The 20,094-nt window shown below is 40.8% G+C and overlaps 2 protein-coding genes across 6 annotated transcripts in view; one reads left to right on the top strand and one right to left on the bottom strand.

Moving 5' to 3' along the window:
* Positions 1 to 20,094, bottom strand: part of LOC118551409 (protein phosphatase 1 regulatory subunit 12B) — a 105,136-nt gene that overhangs the window by 81,444 nt on the left and 3,598 nt on the right. The window contains exon 1 of one of the 2 annotated variants that reach the window (XM_036117167.2): positions 6,340 to 6,781. The exons of the other annotated variant lie outside the window; for it this stretch is intronic. Coding sequence (XP_035973060.2) covers positions 6,340 to 6,630 — 291 coding nt within the window. The 5' untranslated portion in view covers positions 6,631 to 6,781. Of the gene's footprint in view, positions 1 to 6,339; positions 6,782 to 20,094 lie in introns of those variants that run through there. 2 annotated transcript variants of the gene reach the window in all.
* UBE2T (ubiquitin conjugating enzyme E2 T) lies at positions 11,410 to 18,343 on the top strand. Of its 4 annotated transcripts, none has more exons than XM_036117173.2 (7): positions 11,410 to 11,481; positions 14,335 to 14,507; positions 15,076 to 15,145; positions 16,689 to 16,794; positions 16,909 to 17,007; positions 17,153 to 17,236; positions 17,978 to 18,343. In XM_036117173.2, the coding sequence occupies exons 2-7, from the start codon at positions 14,399 to 14,401 to the stop codon at positions 18,101 to 18,103; spliced, it is 594 nt and encodes a 197-aa protein (XP_035973066.1). In that variant the 5' UTR covers positions 11,410 to 11,481; positions 14,335 to 14,398; the 3' UTR covers positions 18,104 to 18,343. The 4 variants fall into 4 exon arrangements, with proteins under 4 accessions (XP_035973066.1, XP_035973067.1, XP_035973069.1 ...); XM_036117174.2 differs by having other exon boundaries at positions 11,413 to 11,495; XM_036117176.2 differs by lacking the exon at positions 11,410 to 11,481 and adding an exon at positions 11,504 to 12,381.

Below are 20,094 nucleotides of genomic sequence, written 5' to 3'. Positions count from 1 at the left end.
TAAATTAATTTCAACTTTTTTTAATAATGTCATTTTCTAATCTTTTTTAGAATGAAAGGCAATTTAATTTGCAACGACGTGGATGGAACTGGAGGGTATTATGCTGAGCGAAATAAGTCAAACAGAGAAAGACATGTATCATATGACCTCATTGATATGAGGAATTCTTAATCTCAGGAAACAAACTGAGGGTTGCTGGAGTGGGGGGGGTGGGAGGGATGGGGTGACTGGGTGATAGACACTGGGGAGGGTATGTGCTCTGGTAAGCGCTGTGAATTGTGCATGACTGTTGAATCTCAGATCTGTACCTCTGAAACAAATAATGCAATATATGTTAAGAAAGAAAAAAAAAAAAAAAAGAAGAATGTAGCAGGAGGGGAAATCGGAGGGGTAGACGAACCAGATGGACTTTGAAAAACAAACTGAGGGTTCTAGAGGGGAGGGGGGTGGGGGGATGGGTTAGCCTGGTGATGGGTATTAAGGAGGGCACGTTCTGCATGGAGCACTGGGTGTTATGCACAAACAATGAATCATGGAACACTATATCTAAAACTAATGATGTAAAGTATGGGGATTAACCTAACAATAAAAAAATTAAAAAAAAAAAAAGAATGAAAGGCAATTTAGTCTAGTTAAGAGGCAATATAAAGTTAAGAACGTGGACTCTCCAGTCAGACTGCCTGGACTTAAATAAATTCTAGCTCTGCCAGTTATTATCTGTGTGACCTTGAGCAGTGTCTCAGTTTCCCTATCTCTATAAAATCCAGACAATAATAAAAGTACCTCACTCATGAGTTGTTTTGAGTATTACACACAAGTTAATATATTAAAAGAACTTAGAAGAGTCCTTGGCTCAGAGTAAATACCACATAAGTGAGAGCTACAATTACTACTACTATAACTACTAAGGCTGCTGTTACTACTCTTCTTACTACTGTCATAAAAAACGACTTATCACGATGTAACCATGAGAACAGCTTAAATAAAATGATAATCCCGAGTACTGGTAAGGATGCAAAGCAACTAGAACTCATACATTGCTAGGTGGAATGCAAAATGGTAGAGCCACTTTGGGAAACAGTTTGGCAATTTCTTTTAAAGTTAAACATTCATTGGGGCGCTTGGGTGGCTCAGTGAGTTAAGCATCCAACTCAGGTCATAATCTCAGGGTCATGGGACGGAGCCCCGCCCTGGCTCTGCGCTCAGCGCAGTCTGCATGTCCCTCTCCCTCTGCTCCTCCCCCTGCTCTCTTGCTCGCTCTCAAGTAAATAAATAAAACCTTTAAAAAATATATGAAACACTCATTGCCACAGGACTCAGTTATCCCACTGCTAGGAATTTGACCAAAGTAAAATGAAACATGTTCACACAACAACGTGTACACAAATGTTTCTAGCAGCTTTATTCATTATTACCAAAAACTGGAAATAATCCAAATGTCCTTCAACTGGTGAATGGATAAACGAACTGTAGTACTTCCATATGCTGGAATACACTCAGCAATAAAGACCAGTGAGCTACTGACACATGCAACAAAATGGATGAATGTCAGTGCATTACAGCAAATGAAAGCAGCCAGATTCAAAAGGCTTCATGCTGTATGATTCATCTATATGGCATTGTGGTTATGGGAACAGAACATTGATGAATGGCTGCCAGGGGCTAGGGGTGGGAGGAGGAGTTGGCTACAAGGAGCACAAAGAAATCTTGGAGATAATGATAATATTCTATATGTTGATTGTGGTAGTGGCTACACAACTGCACGTATTTGTCACAACTCACAGAACCCTACGTGCAAAACAGGTGAATTTTACTGCGTATAAAGTATCTTTTTTTTTTTAAGATTTTATTTATTTGACAGAGAGAGAGAAAGCAAGCACAAGCAAGGGGGAGCATGCGGAGGGAGATGGAGAAGCAGACTCCCCGCTGAGCAGGGAGCCTGATGCCGGGCTCGATCCCAGGACCCTGTGATCACGACCTGAGCCGAAGGCAGACGCTTAACCAACTAAGCCACCCAAGCATCCCTATAAAGTATACTTTAAAAATACTTAAAAATAAGCAAGCAATGACTTAATTTTAATTTACCAACAAGACCTGTCCAACCTTCTACCTTTAGCAGAATTATGCTTAAACCAAACACACTGACAGCTTGCCTATTTAAAAATACAGAGAAGATTCTATAAGCCCAAATGATAGTATACTGTTACTCTACAGGACTTTAAGAATGGGCAACAAAAATTTGGCTAGGGAACAAATAAAAGTAACTTGCATCTGTACTCAAAAACAAAACAAAACAAACAAAAAAACACCCCACCATAAAAATAAGCTTATTTTTCAAATCTGGCTTTGAGGTGCACTATGGCATGGAAACTTGGGACTAATACTCATAAGGCAAGGAGCCAGGTGCCCAACATAGTCTGATGCATCATATCAACCAATCTGAAGAGGCAAACTACTAAAATGACTCAGGATGACTGTTCTAGATTCACAATAATGAAGAAGCCAACAGGATTTTCTTAATCCCATATTGCCTTGGGTCCTGACACTGAGCAGAATTCATCAATATACACAGGGTAAGGCAAAGTCATTTCACAGGTGGAACTATAAGAGAAATAAGTTGGAATAAAACTTGGAATAAAAGAGAAAGGATTAAGAATACAAGTTTTAGGGGCACCTGGCTGGCTCAGTAGATGGAGCATGTGACTCTTGATCTCACGGTTATGGGTTTGAGGCCCACATTGGGCATAGAGATTACTTAAAAAAAAAAAAAAAAAACTACAAAGAATACAAGTTTTATTTCACCACACCTATTGGCACATATACATACCATTTTGTACTGAACTGAACACACTATCATCCTAGTCGTCTTCTGTCTTACTCTGTCTCACTCTGAATATAAATTGCTCTGCCTTTCCTCCTTCCCTCATCTGTTTCTGTCTTCCAGAGAAATAGATCATTTTAATCTCCCTGAAGCTACAGGGTCAGATGGAGGTAGCTGTATAATAACAGAAAATACGAGGAGTTGAATTTCCAGTCTGGGGTGTCCCTGAGGGTCCAAACTTGGACTCTGAGACCATTACAAAACTGACCTGAGTTTCTGAGTCAAGTACAGAATCATCCTCATCTCTGTGTGGACTGACATTAGTATCCACTACACCCAACACAGATACAAGTGCCAATAGAACATATTTTGAAGAAATATGCAGGCATTCATTCTAACAAATCCCAGAAAATCTCCTTTCTGAAAGCAAGCACCTGCCTCTTACAGTAGACCAATGATTTGGTAGATATAGTTTTAAGAGCCTGTATCTACACCTAGAGCACCCAAGATTTTAATACTAAGAACACCAAAATAGGTGATAACAATCAACCTTGCAAAATAAATAAATAAAAATAAAAGAAATTTCAAGAAGTACCACCCCACACAGAATTATTAACCCATACATCATGACTTATAGTGTATATTCACAAATGAAATGGGAATTCCTCTGTGAGCAAACAAATACTTTCAAGGGTTATATAATCAGAGTAATGCCTAATTTTCATTGATAACTCTGGGATACTAAGGGCATATACAATTTATTCATCCGAGTTGGGTTAGTCTACATCAGTTTCCAAGGCTTTCATCAGAGAAGGTCTAACCTTTGAGATATTTCTTACCTCAGTCTATTTCAAGTATTATTAATAGGCCCCCTGGAGCTTATCATTGACTCAAGCACCTCGTGGCCTAAGCAAAGTCTGCCAAGAAAGAAAGGTCTCTAAGTCAAAAGCAGCATCAAGGCACCACAACCTGAAGTGTAAATCATGTACTGTGACCTTGTTGGGGGGGAGGGAGGAGAAAAATCAACCACCAATATCACCTGGGGGTTTCTTCCAACATGCCAAGATGGTAATTCACAGTTGGTCAAGAGGCCGTGGCCAAACAAAAGGGAGAAAGAAAGCAATTATCCTGATAATTCATACTGTGCTTATATAACAGACGGATATTTTAACGAAACAATTCAGATCATTGTACCACTCTCCATTTCACAGAAGGACAATCAGTCACAAAGTAAATTGTTCAGCTACTGGCCGCTCCAGGCTCACGTTCTGAATATAACCTTTCACGTACCTTAAGAGTTCTTCAGAGCATGGAGAGACGTACTGTCACTCCACGGAAACTGACTTGTAAAAGAGTTCCTGAGCCAATAAAGGCCCCTTGTCTTGATTAAAACAAAGATAGTTTCTCAACAGAAGGTTTGTTTGGCTTCAAATCTTCAAGCAGCTTAATCTTTGGCTGAATTTGTCTAATACTGAGTATACCTATTCAATTCAACTCATTGCCAGGTCCATAAACAGGGACGAATGCCTATATTGCCTATGCTGGTGTCATTGTTGTTGTTAAAAACCTCATAGCTGTCATCTCCTTCCTCTCCTATTTCAAGAGATTACTGAATGTGAAGAGCATATAAAGTGAGAAGTTGTACTTCACAATCTGGGATGGTAGTTAAGATAGAAGGAAAGGCACCAAAAAGGTCAGTCTCAGAAGGGATCAGAAAAGTGGTTACCTTGTATGAAAACGAGATCTACCAGAGTGACCTCAAAGCAGGTGCTTTTCTCAGGGCATTATTAAAATATATACAGCAAGGACCAGATTCAGGTAGCACAGTCACCTTAGAAGAAACAGGGCTACTGAGTTGCACTAAGAAAACTGTGCTTTGATAGACTAGTGATTCAGTAAAGAAGCACATGGACCAGAAACTGGATTCTATTTCTCTATTATCTATGAACCCAAGAAATGGTTCCTTCCAGAAACCAGATCTCAATCCCCTTAACATCTCAAATATACTTGAAAAATAAATACTCACCTTCTCAAAGAGTCCAGAAACTTAAAATAATGAATATGGCCCTCTTAGCATCTGTCTTATTTATATTCAGCTCCTTATTAGGTGAGATATAAAGCTCTGGAATTGAAGTCTGAAAAATCTATGCCTAAGGGCAACTTGTTTCTTTTCTAATCTTGCACAAGTAACAATTTTCTAAGCTTCAGATTCCTCATCTGTAAAATGGGAATTACAACACTACTTGCCACACCTACTTCAAGAATCACTGCTGAGATTCACATAGGGGAAGACAAACATAAGAATTTTTAAACAGCAAAGGACTATACAAATGTTGGTTGCTACCTTAGGTGGGGCACTATTATAAGCAGGAAAAAAAAAAAAACAGATACAAATAGGATGAAAAGAAGAGAAGGTTCTTCCATGTGAAAGAGAAGGGTTACAAACACGGTGAGGGATAATTTTAGGCTACTGGCTAATACATTCAGTGAAGTGGTATGACACAAAATGGAATTATTATTTAGAAGTGGATTCTCATGCCAACACATTCACTTTGTACACACAGAAGAAAAGAAAAATAAGAAAGATTAGGAGTGGGTGTCCAGCTCTCAGCCCACCAAAATAACTGATGAAGTTCCATTCGGGGAGGGAGGGTGGAGTTAGTTTTGACAGTATATATTGAACATTACTGCATAAGTAAGAATACTCTTGCATAAGATGAGAGAAGTAAAAGTGTTATTACTAAGCACACCACTGTTAAGTTATCCACAACCCATATACTATAGCTATATATGGGGCATATGATATTTATAAAAAGCTTTAAGAAAAAAGAAAAAAAAAAGACTATCCCACAAGTATCAAATAAACGTAAGTGATTCAGTAGATTGGTTCTCCATAGGAAGCTCTTAGGGAGGTAATACTCCTAAGAAGATACCCATAACAATGAGGTCAGGGGTGTTCTAGGAGCCTGTAGGAGACACGAACTGTTTATGAATCATTACAAACCAGCAAAACAAGAGGTGTGGTTTCAGAAGATCTGCTTGCCTTAACCCAATATAGGGGTTTACTCTCTGAGTGATCTAAGATATTCTGTAATAGGGTCACACAAACAGAAAACCGAATTTTTTGAAAAGGCATCAGACAAATGACATTGACTATGCTTATACGAGTGACATGGTGTACATGCACACCAACTAGACAGAGTGAAGATGACTAATCTATAGGGATAACACCAGGGACCAAATCATCAGTAACCATGACAACTCAAGTAGGTGGAGGGAAATACAAACACTGACCAGGCAGCGGGGTGACGCTACTCCTTCAGGTAGAGACCCTGGGGTCGGAAAAAGACTTGATTAGTGGGGGAAGCCGTGCGAGAATGAAACCGACTAGCCCCAGAGGACCAGTGTCCGTGCAGGAGGGCTCGGCGGTGACACTAACACTCCCCATGGGCGGCCCGCAGGGGTCATAGGCTCATCTATAGGAGACTGGACGCCTGTAAGACTGAAAAGGGAGTTACCTGGTGCAGGGCTGTCAAGCCGTCCACGTTGACGGTGTTGATGTCGGCACCTCTGGCCAGAAGCTTTTTCACCTCGTCGGTGTCCCCGCTAGAGCAAGCGGCCAGGAAAACAGCACCGTCCTCGAAGCGGACCCTAGGGCTCCCGCGACGAGTCTGCGGCTGCCGCCCCGCGCCTCGTCGCTCCGCGGGTTCCTGCTCTGTCAGCGAGCCCCGCCAGCGCCGAAGCTGCTCAGCCCGCCGCATTCGCGCGGACTCTGCCCGCTTTCCGCCCAGGTGCTCTAGCTCCGCCATTGCTCCGGCCTCAGCAGCTGCTGCTGAAACTACCACCCCTGGATTGCTATTGCTGCCCCAGTTGCCGCTGCAGCTTCTCTCGGAGCGCTTCAGCCGGGAGCAGAAGGCGGAGACCCCCGCACCGCCATCTTTACTCCTCCCGCCAGTAGCACCGCCCGCACGATCCCTCGGCTTCAACACGCAGGCGCTGCCCGCGCCTCGGGTCATCACGGGACTCGTAGTGAGAGACGGGCCTTAAGGGCAGATCATGGCCTTGAGGGAACTACAAATCCCTGGATGCATCAGGGAAGAGGCGAGGACCGGCTGCTCCCTACTTCGCCGCCGGACCCAGAGGGGTCACCTTTGCCCTAAAGCTGGAACGGTGTCCCCGCCCGGCGTCAGCCTCTTCGAGCATTTCGGGAATTGTAGTTTATTCCTGTTATGACTGCTGTCTAATCTTGGCTCCCTAATTATCACATCAGTCCTTTGAAGTGGAAAAGAGGCAGTAATTATCCCTATTTTCTATTGGGGAAAACTAGACATAAAGTACTCGAAAAACTCAAATCTATGCCCTGGTTCTAAATCTAAATCTTATTTACATTACAACGTATAATACATTACCGTGTATTAATCACAGTAAATGTAAAGGTGCATGGGGAGGAGGAGCATGCATACATATATTGCGTCCCATATTATACATAAATTCTTTCAACAAGTCACTTATATTTTAGGCCCTAAAAAGATCCAGGAAAGGATGCATCCAACGATAGTGGAAAGAATATAAAAGTTTTCAATTCAAACTGAATTCACATCCCTAAACAAGTTACTTGATTTCCCTAAGTCTGTTTCCTGATTTGTAAAGTGAGAATAGTAATACCTCACAGAATAGTCCTGTGGATTAAATAATACATGCAAAGCTACCTAGTACTATACTTGGCACAAATCAGCTCACTACTATACTAATTAAATACTAATTTCCCTTCTTTCTCCCTCCTCCTACTCTACCCTTTTCATGGATCTTAAATTCTTAGGAGACAGAGTGGATGCCTTGTCTTTTGTGATTTTTGCCCCCAAAGTTACAAAAAGACAACAATGGGGCATACTAAACTCCTAAGGCAGAAAGCAGGACATTTTCATATTTACAGTTAACTTGGTCATAAAACCTGTACAATTGAGGGCGCCTGGGTGGCTCAGTTGGTTAAGCGACTGCCTTCGGCTCGGGTCATGATCCTGGAGTCCCCGGATCGAGTCCCGCATCGGGCTCCCTGCTCGGCGGGGAGTCTGCTTCTCCCTCTGACCCTCCCGCCTCTCATGTGCTGTCTCTCTCATTCTCTCTCTCTCAAATAAATAAATAAAATCTTTAAAAAAAAAAAAAAAAAACCTGTACGATTGATTTAATACCTATACCCCCAGGGCCATAGCCCTGGACAAATATAATTAAATGTGCTGTCTATAATGAAAGAGAACATATACAATTATTAGGTTCTGTACGTTTTCAAATAGTCTTCTGTATATTTAAAATTTTTCATTAAAAATTATTACAAGAGTGATTAGGACATTGTAAAGGGAAACTTTATTATATTCCATTGTGAACATTTGTGGGTGCTTCAACTTTCCCTGAGATGAACTGAGAATTAAATGAAAAATGACACGCAAATGCAAAATATGTTTAAGAATACCATTCCAGTCCACAATATGCTTTAATTAGGTATTCTTAAATACTTTATAAATACTAATTTTCTTACTACAGAGTCTTTGTGAACAGTGAATAACAATGTGCAATAAAATAATCCAGATGTGGGGGCGCTTGGGTGGCTCAGTTGGTTAAGCGTCTGCCTTCAGCTCAGGTCATGATCCCAGGGTCCTGGGAATGAGCCCCTCCTGCTCAGCGGGGAGTCTGCTTCTCCCTTTCTCCTCTCTTTGCCCCTGCCCCCGCTCCTGCACACACTCTCTCTCTCTCAAATAAATAAAATCGTTTTTTAAAAAGATTTTGTTTATTTGACACAGAGAGCAAGCGAAACAAAGATTTTGTTTATTTGACACAGAGAGCAAGCGACAGAGCACAAGCAGGGGTAAGGGCAGAGGGAGAGGGAGAAGCAGGTTCCCTGCTCAATCCCAGGACCCTGGGATCATGACCTGAGCCAAAGGCAGACGCTTAACCGACTGAGCCACCCAGGCACCCCAACATAATGGTTTTCTAATAAGAATTTTTAACTGGGGTAAAATTTTCAGGGATCAATAATGTTACATTTCTTTTGGCTATATTATTTTCACATTCAGAATCAGGGAAGAACTATCTGGCTCCAGTTGTATAAATAAGCTAAAATTGGCCAAGTCCAAGTTAAATCCTTCTATTTGTAAGAGGTAAGCTTAAATTTCAACAGGATAAATTCAATCTCAATACTAGGAAGTTCCAGGAAATACTTCCTTACTATGTCTATTTTATTTGCTTCCCCTCGCCCCCAAGGTTGTTAGAGTATATAATATCCTCTTTGGAGATTGTCCTAAGTTCCTTGGATAATTTAAGTGCATCCCTACCTGGAAGGAGAGGAATTTATCTTCAGCTACATGATTACAAAAGCAGTAATAATTATTATAATCCAATTAATTTAACTGACTCAACCAAAAAAAAGTTATGCCACAAAAAATAAAACAAAATTAATCTGTGTATAATGGCTCAAAAAGTTTTTCAAAATTAAAATCACAGAAGTTTTTTTCTTAAACATCTTCCCCCAACCAGGACTTTCTGAGAGTAAACTTATATAATCAGCCCATTAAACAAACATGATAGTTTAGATTTACTAAATAAATACTCTATACTAAAGAAAATCTTTTATACTCAAGTTGAGTAAATCCTGGCAAATAATCCTGTGTATAAATAAAATATAATTTTTGTGCTTTTAAATGTACTAAGTGAGCCGGCTATGATGCATCTATATTCTTGTGTGAAGAAACTTTTGTTAAATAATTTCCCACACATACACTTAAAAAATAAATCACAATATAAAATGATCCCTTTTTAAAAGCAATGACACCTGTACGCAGGTAACGAAAAATTTTCAGCCTGGCCTCTATTCTCACCAGTTAACATACCTCCCTCTGGTGGACAAATGGAAACTGTACATTTAGCCTGTGGAGTTCTTTTTACCTTTTTTCTTTTATTCAATCCTTTCAGTTTAGTTGCCAAAATTATTGGTATTTGCTTGTTTTACGATACCATCTCTCCTTTCCCAGACTCAACACAGTTCCTGCTTTTTCTAAGAGACTTTTTTTTTTTAAGATTTTATTTATTTGACAGAGAGACACAGTGAGAGAGGGAACACAAGCAGGGAGAGTGGGGGAGGGAGAAGCAGGCTTCCCGCTGAGCAGGGAGCCCGATGTGGGGCTCGATCCCAGGACGCCGGGATCATGACCTGAGCCGAAGGCAGACGCCTAACGACTGAGCCACCCAGGTGCCCCTCTATTTTAAAGACTCGTTTCTCAGGGAACCACCCAAAGAAATGATCAGTTTCAGTTCTGAAGACAGAATTGTAATTGAAATACAATTACATTTGGGGTAGGAAGAAAATAAAGAAGACATTGAAGGAATTAAAACAAAATATCCATAGTAAAATAAGCAGCCAACTCCAGATTTATGACAGAAAACACTTCTTTACAATGAGTAAATATTAACAATAAATGCAAAACCCCAGCAGCTAACTGGAAATTAGATTGGACAGTCCCAGGATTCCTTACGTTTGTAATTCATAAGCTTCTTCCGTTGATTCATTCTTAAAACCAGTGTGAGGATCCCCAGGTAGAATCATGGACAGAGTGCTAGTGAATGTGTGGATATCTGGAGGAGAGGTAACATACATGCAGTGGGCTCGGGGAACCAAGTGCTACTTAACACCAACGTGGACTAAATGCAGAAATCACTAGAGTGGCCAGAAGTATATTGGTTTGCAAGTTTAGAAAGACTGGCCATTACTCCTATGCCACCACTGTTCCAAAGCCACACAATGAGCTGAAAGCAGTGAGATGAGGGTTTGGTGTGTGTGTGTGGTGGTGGTGGTGGTGTTTTTCCACCCACAGTATTCCCAAAGGCTAGTCAAGTTCCAGCCGTGTCCTTTAGATTCATTTCAGGTCCGAAGTCAAGGCTGGTTTAGCCATAAACGGGTACTTCCCTCATCAAGTAGTACCACACTTTTAGAGTTGGAAGGCCCCAAAGCCATCTACTCTAAACTTCCACCCACGCAGGGATCCCCTTTGCACTATCCCTAATTAACTTCCCCTTGAACACTTGCAGTGGTGAAGGAATTCACTACGTCCCAAGTTTACCTGTTCTGTTCTTCAGGGTTCTATTGCTAGAATGCTTTACTGGGCTAAATTTTGCAATCCTTTAACTTTCATCCATTAGTCTTAGATGTGCCCTCTGACGCAGTAAAATTCTCCAGGTGAAAAACACTTAAGAGACGTATCACGCAGTCCCTACTCCAGTTCAAGTATTTCCGGTTCCCTTCATTGTTCCTCCTCTGAGGCGATTTCCAGCTCCTTCCCCGCTCTGACAAAGAAAGCTGACATCGTAACCCGACTTGTCACCTCAGGGCCACACCAAATGATGCAGCCCGCCCAAACCGGCGGGAACCTCCACCCTGATCAGCGGCTCCGCGTACGAGAGGGAGTGACTACGTCTGACGCGCGCTCTAATTTGAAAGCGGCGTGAACGGAAGCCGGGCTCAGAGCGCTGCCCAATAGGGGGGCCGCGCTCCTCCCCCGGGCATTGCTGCGGGCCAATCGCAAGCCCCTCGTGGCGGAAGGCGGAGCGACGCCAACCGTCTGGGCGTGCACAGGCGTGGGTAGCTGCTGGGCCGCGCGTCGCTACGTTGTGAGGTGAGTACGCCCAGGTAAGAGGGTAGTTTTCTGGTTCCCCAGCGGAGAGAGCGCATCCCGGCGGCGGTCCCTGTAGGTTTCAGGGACCAGGAGTCCTGTTTCTGTTTAATGTGGGAGTTTCCTGTCTTCGGAAGGGAGAAGCGGCTGTTGAGCGGAGGCTTTGCCGGAATCTCCGCAGCCCGTCGGCGGCCAGAGCTGCCCGAGCCGCCTGTGCCCCGCAGGGAGAAGTGTGTCCCTGGGAAGGAGACTCCGCTGCCCTGCGCTCGCTGCGGGGCCGCGCACAGGCCGTTTGCCTTCTTCACCATCTGGTCCAAAACCCACGTTTCCAACACTAGTTACAGGGCTGCATACTGGTATCCTAAGGCATTGTCTGTAGGCATTGTTGACTTAAGAATTTTAAAAAAAGAAAGGAATTACGAAGACTACACCCGCCCTCAAGGGATTTTCGCCCCACGAGAAGAAGCTGTCAGAGATGAATAACAACTCCCGGTGCAAGTTGGTGTGGAAGCACAGAGAGGGTGACAACCGAAAGGAGTGAAGGATTGGGGCGCATTACTAGAGAAGAGCGAGAAGTGATCATTTAATGTGTAATATCTGTAGATGTGAAAGAAGATGAGACTCTTAATGGGCAGCAAAAAGAAGTCGGTGTGGCTGAAGCACAAGTTTGTGGGGAGTGGTTACTGGATATGAAGTTGGGGTTTGATTGTAAAGAACCTTTGTGCCCAGAAAAAACGCACTAATTGATGGCTTTTGAGCTAAAGAGCGCCATATACCAATTTGTGTTAATATAGTGAGACTGGGGTCTGGTTGCCTCCATTAGAGAAATTGTCTTGCTTATTCGTCACCCTATTCTAATCCCTTTCCCGTGCCTTTCCCCTGGGTTCTCATTTTACTATAAAGGTACGCTCTATTCCTTGTGGATTCTTGTCTTATTGTGGTCGCTTTCTCAGCATGTGCTTACTGAGAAAAGTAGTAGGGATCTGTATATAAAACGGGAGGTTAATTATCCAGTGAAATACCTGCCTCCAAAAGATGATGGTCTTATGGGTGCATCTAAGGAAATTTGGAAGTACCTTCAAGAATAATTTATATGAAAGACTGTTGTAGTGTAATTCTATTTAACAATTTAATTCACCTGTTATATTATTAATTTCATTTAAATATTTCTGGAAGAGTTTGTGAATTGTGGAGGAGTAGCAAGCCTGGAGATTAGAAAAGGAAGATCCAAAGAACCATTGTGTCTGCAGCACAGTTCAAGAGAATGTCTTTACCTGGCCAATACACAAATTTAGTCTCCTTTAAACATCCCTGTGGTGGAGGTAGATGGCCTCAATTTAAGGGTATGATTATCATAACAACCATCCAATAACTACAATCTGTGCCCACCAGGTAATCTTCTGATTATAATTAGTTTTCCAAATAGAAATAGTGTAAGGAGGGAATGTATGGGATTAAGATTAAAAATTTTATCATAGTTGTACAAATTAATAAATTGACCTTTTAATGTAAAGCCTTTGTGAGTGAGCCTGGAATAAATTAGTACATGTAAGCCCAACTGAATCTAGGTTTACTGCCAAGTTGAGTATTCGGTTTACAAAACTGAGAACCAGATCCTGAGATGTATATACGTGTGGACTTTTATGAGGTGATTCTAAAACTCATATGGAAGAGCAGAGGATCAAGAATAACCAAGATATTCCTGAAGAAGAAGAACAAGGTGTAGGAACTCAACTTACTATATATCAAGTCTTATTAATAAGCTACAGTAATTAAAACAGTGAGGTATTGGCTCAAAGATAATCCAATTGACCAATGGAACAAATTGAAGAATCTCAAGACAGATCCACACATACATGCAAATTTAGTTTATGAGCATATCAGCGGGGAAAGGAAATACTTTCCAAAAAAAAGGACTAGGACAATAGGTTATTCATATGGAGGAAGAGATCCAAAATTGGACCTCTACCTCACACTATACACAAAAATCAATTCCTACTGGATTAAATGCGAAAGCAAAATTGTAAAACATTTAGAAGATATAGACAAATATCCTAAGTTTGGGGATAAGGAAAAATTTAATACATAAAAGTGTAAGTGTACAGGAAAAGGTTTTAAAATTGATTACATTAAAGTTAATAGTTGTGTATCTGTCAAAAGACATGAGTAAAGTGGAAAGACATGCCACAGACTGGAAGATAGTGTATGTAACTCATAATATAAAAAATCGGTATCCTTTGAGTGGCAGCTAAAGGGAGAACTAGAGTTACGAAGGGTGTTGAGTGTGTGTAGGTGTGGGTGTTTGTTTTAGATGAGAGAGATTTTGAGCATATTTGAATGTTGATGGGAAAAAGGTTGGAAATACTGAAGAATTGGGAGGATGTGGAATCCAGAATACATGGAGAAAACTTCACACATTTAAGCTTTCACTTACAAATACTTCAGAGTGAGACTATCTCCATCATATTCATTCCTTGCTCTCCTCACAAAGCATATGTAGACTTCCACAGCTAATATTTGTCAAGCCTTTTCTATGCCAGGCATACTGAGGATGCAGTGGAGAGCAAAATTAGACCCAGGGTGTACCTCCTGAGTTTATAATTTATCAGTGGAAACAGACATTAAATGAAAACTTGTAGTGTTTTTGTTGTTTGTAGAGCGTTTTGCATTTTTAATCTTTATTTTTAAAATGTGCTTGAATAGATAACAGAGAGGAAATGGAAAAAACTCAGATTCCTTTCTCAGAATAGGGATTAATACGAAGAATTTGTTTTGTTTTTCACTAAACTGAAGCCATGTGCTAAAAACTCAAGTCACCATTGCTGACTATTTCATGGTTGTCCCTTTTCTCCCTAGTGAATCCCAGCCAGCTTCTAGTGTGGTGCAGTGAACTGTGTGTGGTTCCTTCTACTTGGGGACCATGCAGAGAGCTTCACGTCTAAAGAGAGAGCTGAACTTGTTAGCCACAGAGCCACCCCCAGGCATCACTTGCTGGCAAGATAAGGACAAAATGGATGATCTGCAAGCTCGTAGGTATCATGTCATGCCTATGATGACCCTAGAAAATTGTGCTGAAATCTGAACATTTGTATATTCTAAAGTAGAGAACAATGGCAAGGTCAAAGTACCTTATCATCTTTCTAAACCTAATTTATTTACATGTATAAAAGGTTTGCTTGACATTTCTTCTCTGGCCTTTTATTACACCTTTTGCTGATTTATAGCCAAGATTTGGGCATCAGCTCTGAAGCAGTGTTTAGACCAAAGATCACCATCTCAAGTATCTGTGAGGCCAGACAGGAAACATAAATAATTAGAATCCTGCAGTACAGACAAAACAAATCTGGAGCTTATATTTGATCTGTGGTCAGTATTGTCCAACTTCTGTTTTGATCTTCTGTCTGTCCTTTGTTTGACACCAACAATTTTTTGGGTACATTGGTGCATTGCATGAGAAGCTTGTTAAAGCCCTAAGAGGAGAGAATTACTGTCCTAGACCCAGCTTTCCTTTAGGACCAATCCTTTATTAGGACTGTATGGTGTGGTCATTCAGATCATCTGATTACCTCTTAATTTCTTTCTTTTTTTTTTTTTAAGAAATATTAGGTGCGGCTGACACCCCTTATGAGAAAGGTGTTTTCAAGTTGGAAGTTAGCATTCCCGAGAGGTTAGTGTGAATTAGATTTCTTTTTTTTTTTTTTTTTGAGAGAGGGAGAGAGCACATGCAGAGTGGGGTAAGGGCAGAGGGAGAGAGAGAGAATTTTAAGCAGGCTCCACACCCAACACGGGGCTGGGTCTCATGACCCTGAGATCATGACCTGAGCCAAAATCAAGAGTTGGACGCTTAACTGACTGAGCCACCCAGGCGCCCAGTGTGAATTAGATTCTAAACTTACAGGGTAAAGGACGGTTATTGGAAGATAGAGTAATGTAGTAGAGTGTTAAATGTAGGAGTTAAAGGTTCTAGGTTTTAATCCTAGTCTTATCATGATGTAATGTGACCATGGGCAAGTTATTTATCTCTCTGGAGTTCAAATTCCTTCTCTAAAAATGGGCTAGATCACATCTAAGGCCTTCTTTTCTTCATTGTGTTAAAATATACATAACATAAAATTGATCATTTAAACCATTTTTAAGTGTTTGGTTCAGTGGCATTAAGTATATTCACGTTGTCATGCACCTGTCACCATAATCCATCTCCAAAGCGTTTTCATTTTCCCAGACTGAAACTCCATACCTGTTCAGCAGTAACTTGCCAGCTCCCCCATCCCCCAGCACCTGGCAACCACCATTCTCCTTTCTGTCTTTATGTTAAGGCCCCTCCTAATTCAGGTCTCCTTTAAGGTTCTCATCAAGTGAGTCGTAGTTGTAGTTTTGTGCAGAATGGGGAAGGGAAGAAATGAATGTCTGACTGTTGATATGTAGATGTCTTTTCACTAGATCAGATCCTGGCCAAACTTGTTAAAGTCCTGAGAGAAGTAGCTTGATAATCATGTGATACATCAGTTCTGAAAATAGGCTGGGAATTTTCCGAGGTTTGTGTCTCACTAAAAAGGCATAATAACCAAATGCAGTGGGGGCACCTGGGTGGCTCAGTTAAGTGTCTGACTCTTGATTTTGGCTCAGGTCATGATCCCAGGGTTGTGGGATTGAGCTCTGTGTTGGGCCTCTGTGCTCAGTGGGGAGTCTGCTTGAGATTCTCCCTATCCCTCCACCCCTCCCCCCCCACACATGCGCATGCTCGCTGTCATGCTCGCTCTCTCAAATGAATAAATAAATCTTTAAAAAAACATGCAATATATAAATCTTAATTTGATCCTGTTTTTCAAAACCTATCTGTACAAAAGGGGGGGGCAATTGAGGAAATCTGAATAGTAGCTGATATTGGGGAATACATTTTTAATTTTGTCATAGGTATACTGATAATATTGCAGTTATATAGGAGAATGACCTTATTCTTGGGAGATATGTGCTCAAGTATTTACAGGATGAAGTGGTTTGATCTAGGTGGTGGGTACATGAGTGTTTTTAATGCTATTATTTCAACTTTTCTATTGTTTGTAAGTTTTCATAATAAAAATTTGAGGAGAAAAAAGGTTTGCCTCTCAAAGGCTGTCTTCCTAATTAGTCACCAGGAAGACTTTATTATTATATGTTTATAATGAAACAATACGTTAATAAAAATTCTCTATTATCCTATGTTTTCAAAGGTACCCCTTTGAACCTCCTCAGATCCGATTTCTGACTCCGATCTATCATCCAAACATTGATTCTGCTGGAAGGATTTGTTTAGATGTTCTCAAATTGCCACCAAAAGTGAGTGGTGGGTAAAGGGTGGACACAGCATTCTGTGATTCTCATCTATAAAACTTGAATTAGAGTATCACATTCTTAGTAATACAAAAGCAGCTGCCTGTCTTCTGTATATAGGGCGCCTGGAGACCATCCCTCAACATTGCAACTGTACTGACTTCTATTCAGCTGCTCATGTCCGAACCCAACCCTGATGACCCCCTCATGGCCGACATAGTAAGTATCCTCTTGTGCTCTGCAGCACATGTCCTACTTTCTTCATACCTCTGACTTTTCATTTATGAGGATAGCTGTGGCAGCTGCAGCTTAACCACTACAAATCATTTTTCTCTCCATTCACTCTTCTTTGATTTTGTCTCAGTCCTCCGAATTTAAATATAATAAGCCAGTCTTCCTCAAGAATGCCAGGCAGTGGACAGAGAAGCATGCAAAACAGAAACAGAAGGTATGATGATTGTACAGTTCTGATTTTGCTACTGTTGTTAATCCATTAAAAGTGTATTTATCTGTAAATGTGTAAATGGTTATTAACTTTGCCAAATTTGTAACGTACTCTAGAGTAGCTAACTGATTTTTTCTCCTATTACAACTTTCTAAATAGTTATTCAACAAAATAGCCTAGTAGCTCAACCAACAGTATATTTTTCCTAACAGTTGTCATCTTTGACAACACTAGAGGGCAGGCAGCATCTGCTTAATGTTTTTTTATATTCCTGGGGTAGCATGGATAGATGAGAGGTGACTCTGATTCTTTTTTTGAGGTTTTCTTTTTTAACACTGAGAAGGGATTATTGCAGGAATCAGGAAGGAGTGAGAGAGGTATAGGAGAGAGGGGAAAATGAACATTTCTTATGGGACCATTCATAGAAGGGAGAAGGAAAATTTCCCCAATTTAAGTTGATAGAGCTTCCTCATTTAACAATACAAATTATAGGAACACAAAGATTTGCATATTCTGGTTCTTGCTGAGTTATAACATCCTTCAGATTGAGTTAAGTAGCAGTTACTTATGAAAAGAAATAAAAATTTAAAACATACAAAAGATTGAAGAAGATGCTTTTGAAGGGAATATCATATACAAGAGGCAACAAAGAAGTACTTGGAAATAATATTACAGCACTTCATTTGTTCTCCATCCTGGTTCATAGTGTGAACCTTACATTTTACCGTATCTGCTCCTTTTTAGGCTGATGAGGAAGAGATGCCTGATGATCTGCCAGAAGCTGGTGACTCAGAAGTATGCAACACAACACAGAAAAGGAAAGCCAGGCAGCTGGGAGGCATAGAAAAGAAATTTTGCTCTGATGCTTAGGGGTTTGTCTTGGTCGTAGTTAATATATTTTTTGTTAAGATGTTCTAATTTGCCTACCTCCCTTGGATGTTTTTCTTTGTATTTGATGATATTATCATCTTTCGTGTCCTATAAAACAGACCTTGTGTATTTACGTATTCTGCTCTACACTGATTCTGAGGCTAGTTTGTTTTATTTAGCTTGTACATATGTAGTTTGAAACCTTTTAAACCTGAAAAATAAATAACCATTTAATGTTGAGTATGTGTTTATCCTGAATGTGTGTCTGGGAGCAAACTGTCCAGAAAACTATATAATAAGAATGTTAAAATATTTGGAATTGTTGTCTCTTATTTTGCCAACTTACCAACATCACTAGGGACACTGAATGTTTGATGTAGATGTAAAATGACTATTGGAAACAATTCAGTTACCACCAGGCTTTCAAGGATTCTAGGTTTTCAGGAGTCTTAACAGAATGTGGGAATAAGGTAATGGACCCTTTTGTTAATTTTTTTGCAGTTTTTACTTTTTGTGATTTACATAGCTGGTCAGAATTAACCACGGTAATAAATACTTACTGAACACCTGCTGTGTACCAAGTATTGTGCTCGTGTTTTAGAATGGTGAAAAAAAATCACACATGAGATTAACGAAATAATCATACAAATTTAAATAAGGATTTTTGTAATCACTTTCTGTCCCTAACTTCATTTCATGGCAAGCACTACTCTGAACAGATAGGCGCCAAACTTGAATCCCCTACTCACGATTTTATAATCTACTTAGACTTTATTATTCTATTGAGATGACAGAGAAAATGGATTTGAGCAGAAATCAGTTGAAGTGGAAAGAGGCTGCCCATGCTGAGTGAAAGACTTTCTGAAGAACGTAGATATTAAGAGTCCTAGGTAGAAAAATAAAGAATGTAATATCCCTTCCATTACCCAGTGTAGCAGTTTTATCCCAGTGCAGTGGCTTTATACCTAGGCTAGGCACCGTGCACGTAAAATGGCGCATGTCTGAATAGGCAATGTCTGCTCATCCACCTGTGAGTTACCTTGTATCCTCACTCAGCACAGCCTGCCACAGATCATGTGTGGTACTGAACTCAAGGCAAACAAGACGAGAAGTGTGAATTTATATAATCCGTAATGACAGATGATGGCATAAACTGAAAATATAAATTTCTTTTTTATCCCCCACTTCATCAACCTCCAACTTCTCTAGAATTCTTGAACCACTTCTCAAAATTAGTTCTCTTTTTAAAGCCCAGAAATGATTTTATTGCAGGCTTTTCTCCTAAATTCATGCATATAAGCCAGATTTGGGGTTCCTAGATAACAGTATATCAGGTGGGATGCTTTCAGCTGTGAGTGAAATCCAACTCAGACTGGTGACAATACAACACGGGAAGTTCTAATGGAATAAATGGAAAGTCCAGGGGTGGGGTGAGCATCTGAATTGGTGTGTTCAGAGGCTCAATAACACCAAGATTTCAGTCTCTTTCCACCTGCCATCCAGAGTAACAACTTGTCTTGGTTGTCTGCTCCTTAAACATACTCCCCTTTCAGAGTGACTCCTAGCAGCAGTCAGGGCTATGTACTTTCTAATTCACACCCAGCAGGCCATGGAGTGAAAGTTCCTATGATTGGACCACCCTGAAGCCAGTCGCTGTGGTCAGGGAAATGCCATGTGCTGATCAGGGTGAAGCCAGAAGTGAAGTGTGAGGGACTTAGGGAATAGTTGTAGGAAAGGAGCCCCTCCTATGGGACAAAACCCCTACACAACTGATCAATCACCAGGTCTGGTCAGTTCTACCAGCCACTTCTCCCTCCCTCTTCTAATACTAGTTCAAGCCATTCTCATCTCACTTGTACTATAGTCCCCTTACCATGTCTCCTTGCCTCCAGCCTTGACGCTCTACAGTCCATACTTCTCAAAGCAGCAAGAATAATCTTTTGATGATGTCAAAACCAGATTTTACCTCCCTCCTTAAAACCCTTGAAGTG

Source organism: Halichoerus grypus, chromosome 7 (genome assembly GCF_964656455.1).
Source record: "Halichoerus grypus chromosome 7, mHalGry1.hap1.1, whole genome shotgun sequence".
In the NCBI taxonomy this organism is placed as follows: Eukaryota; Metazoa; Chordata; class Mammalia; order Carnivora; family Phocidae; genus Halichoerus; species Halichoerus grypus.
This window is presented reverse-complemented; position numbering and strand designations above follow the sequence as displayed.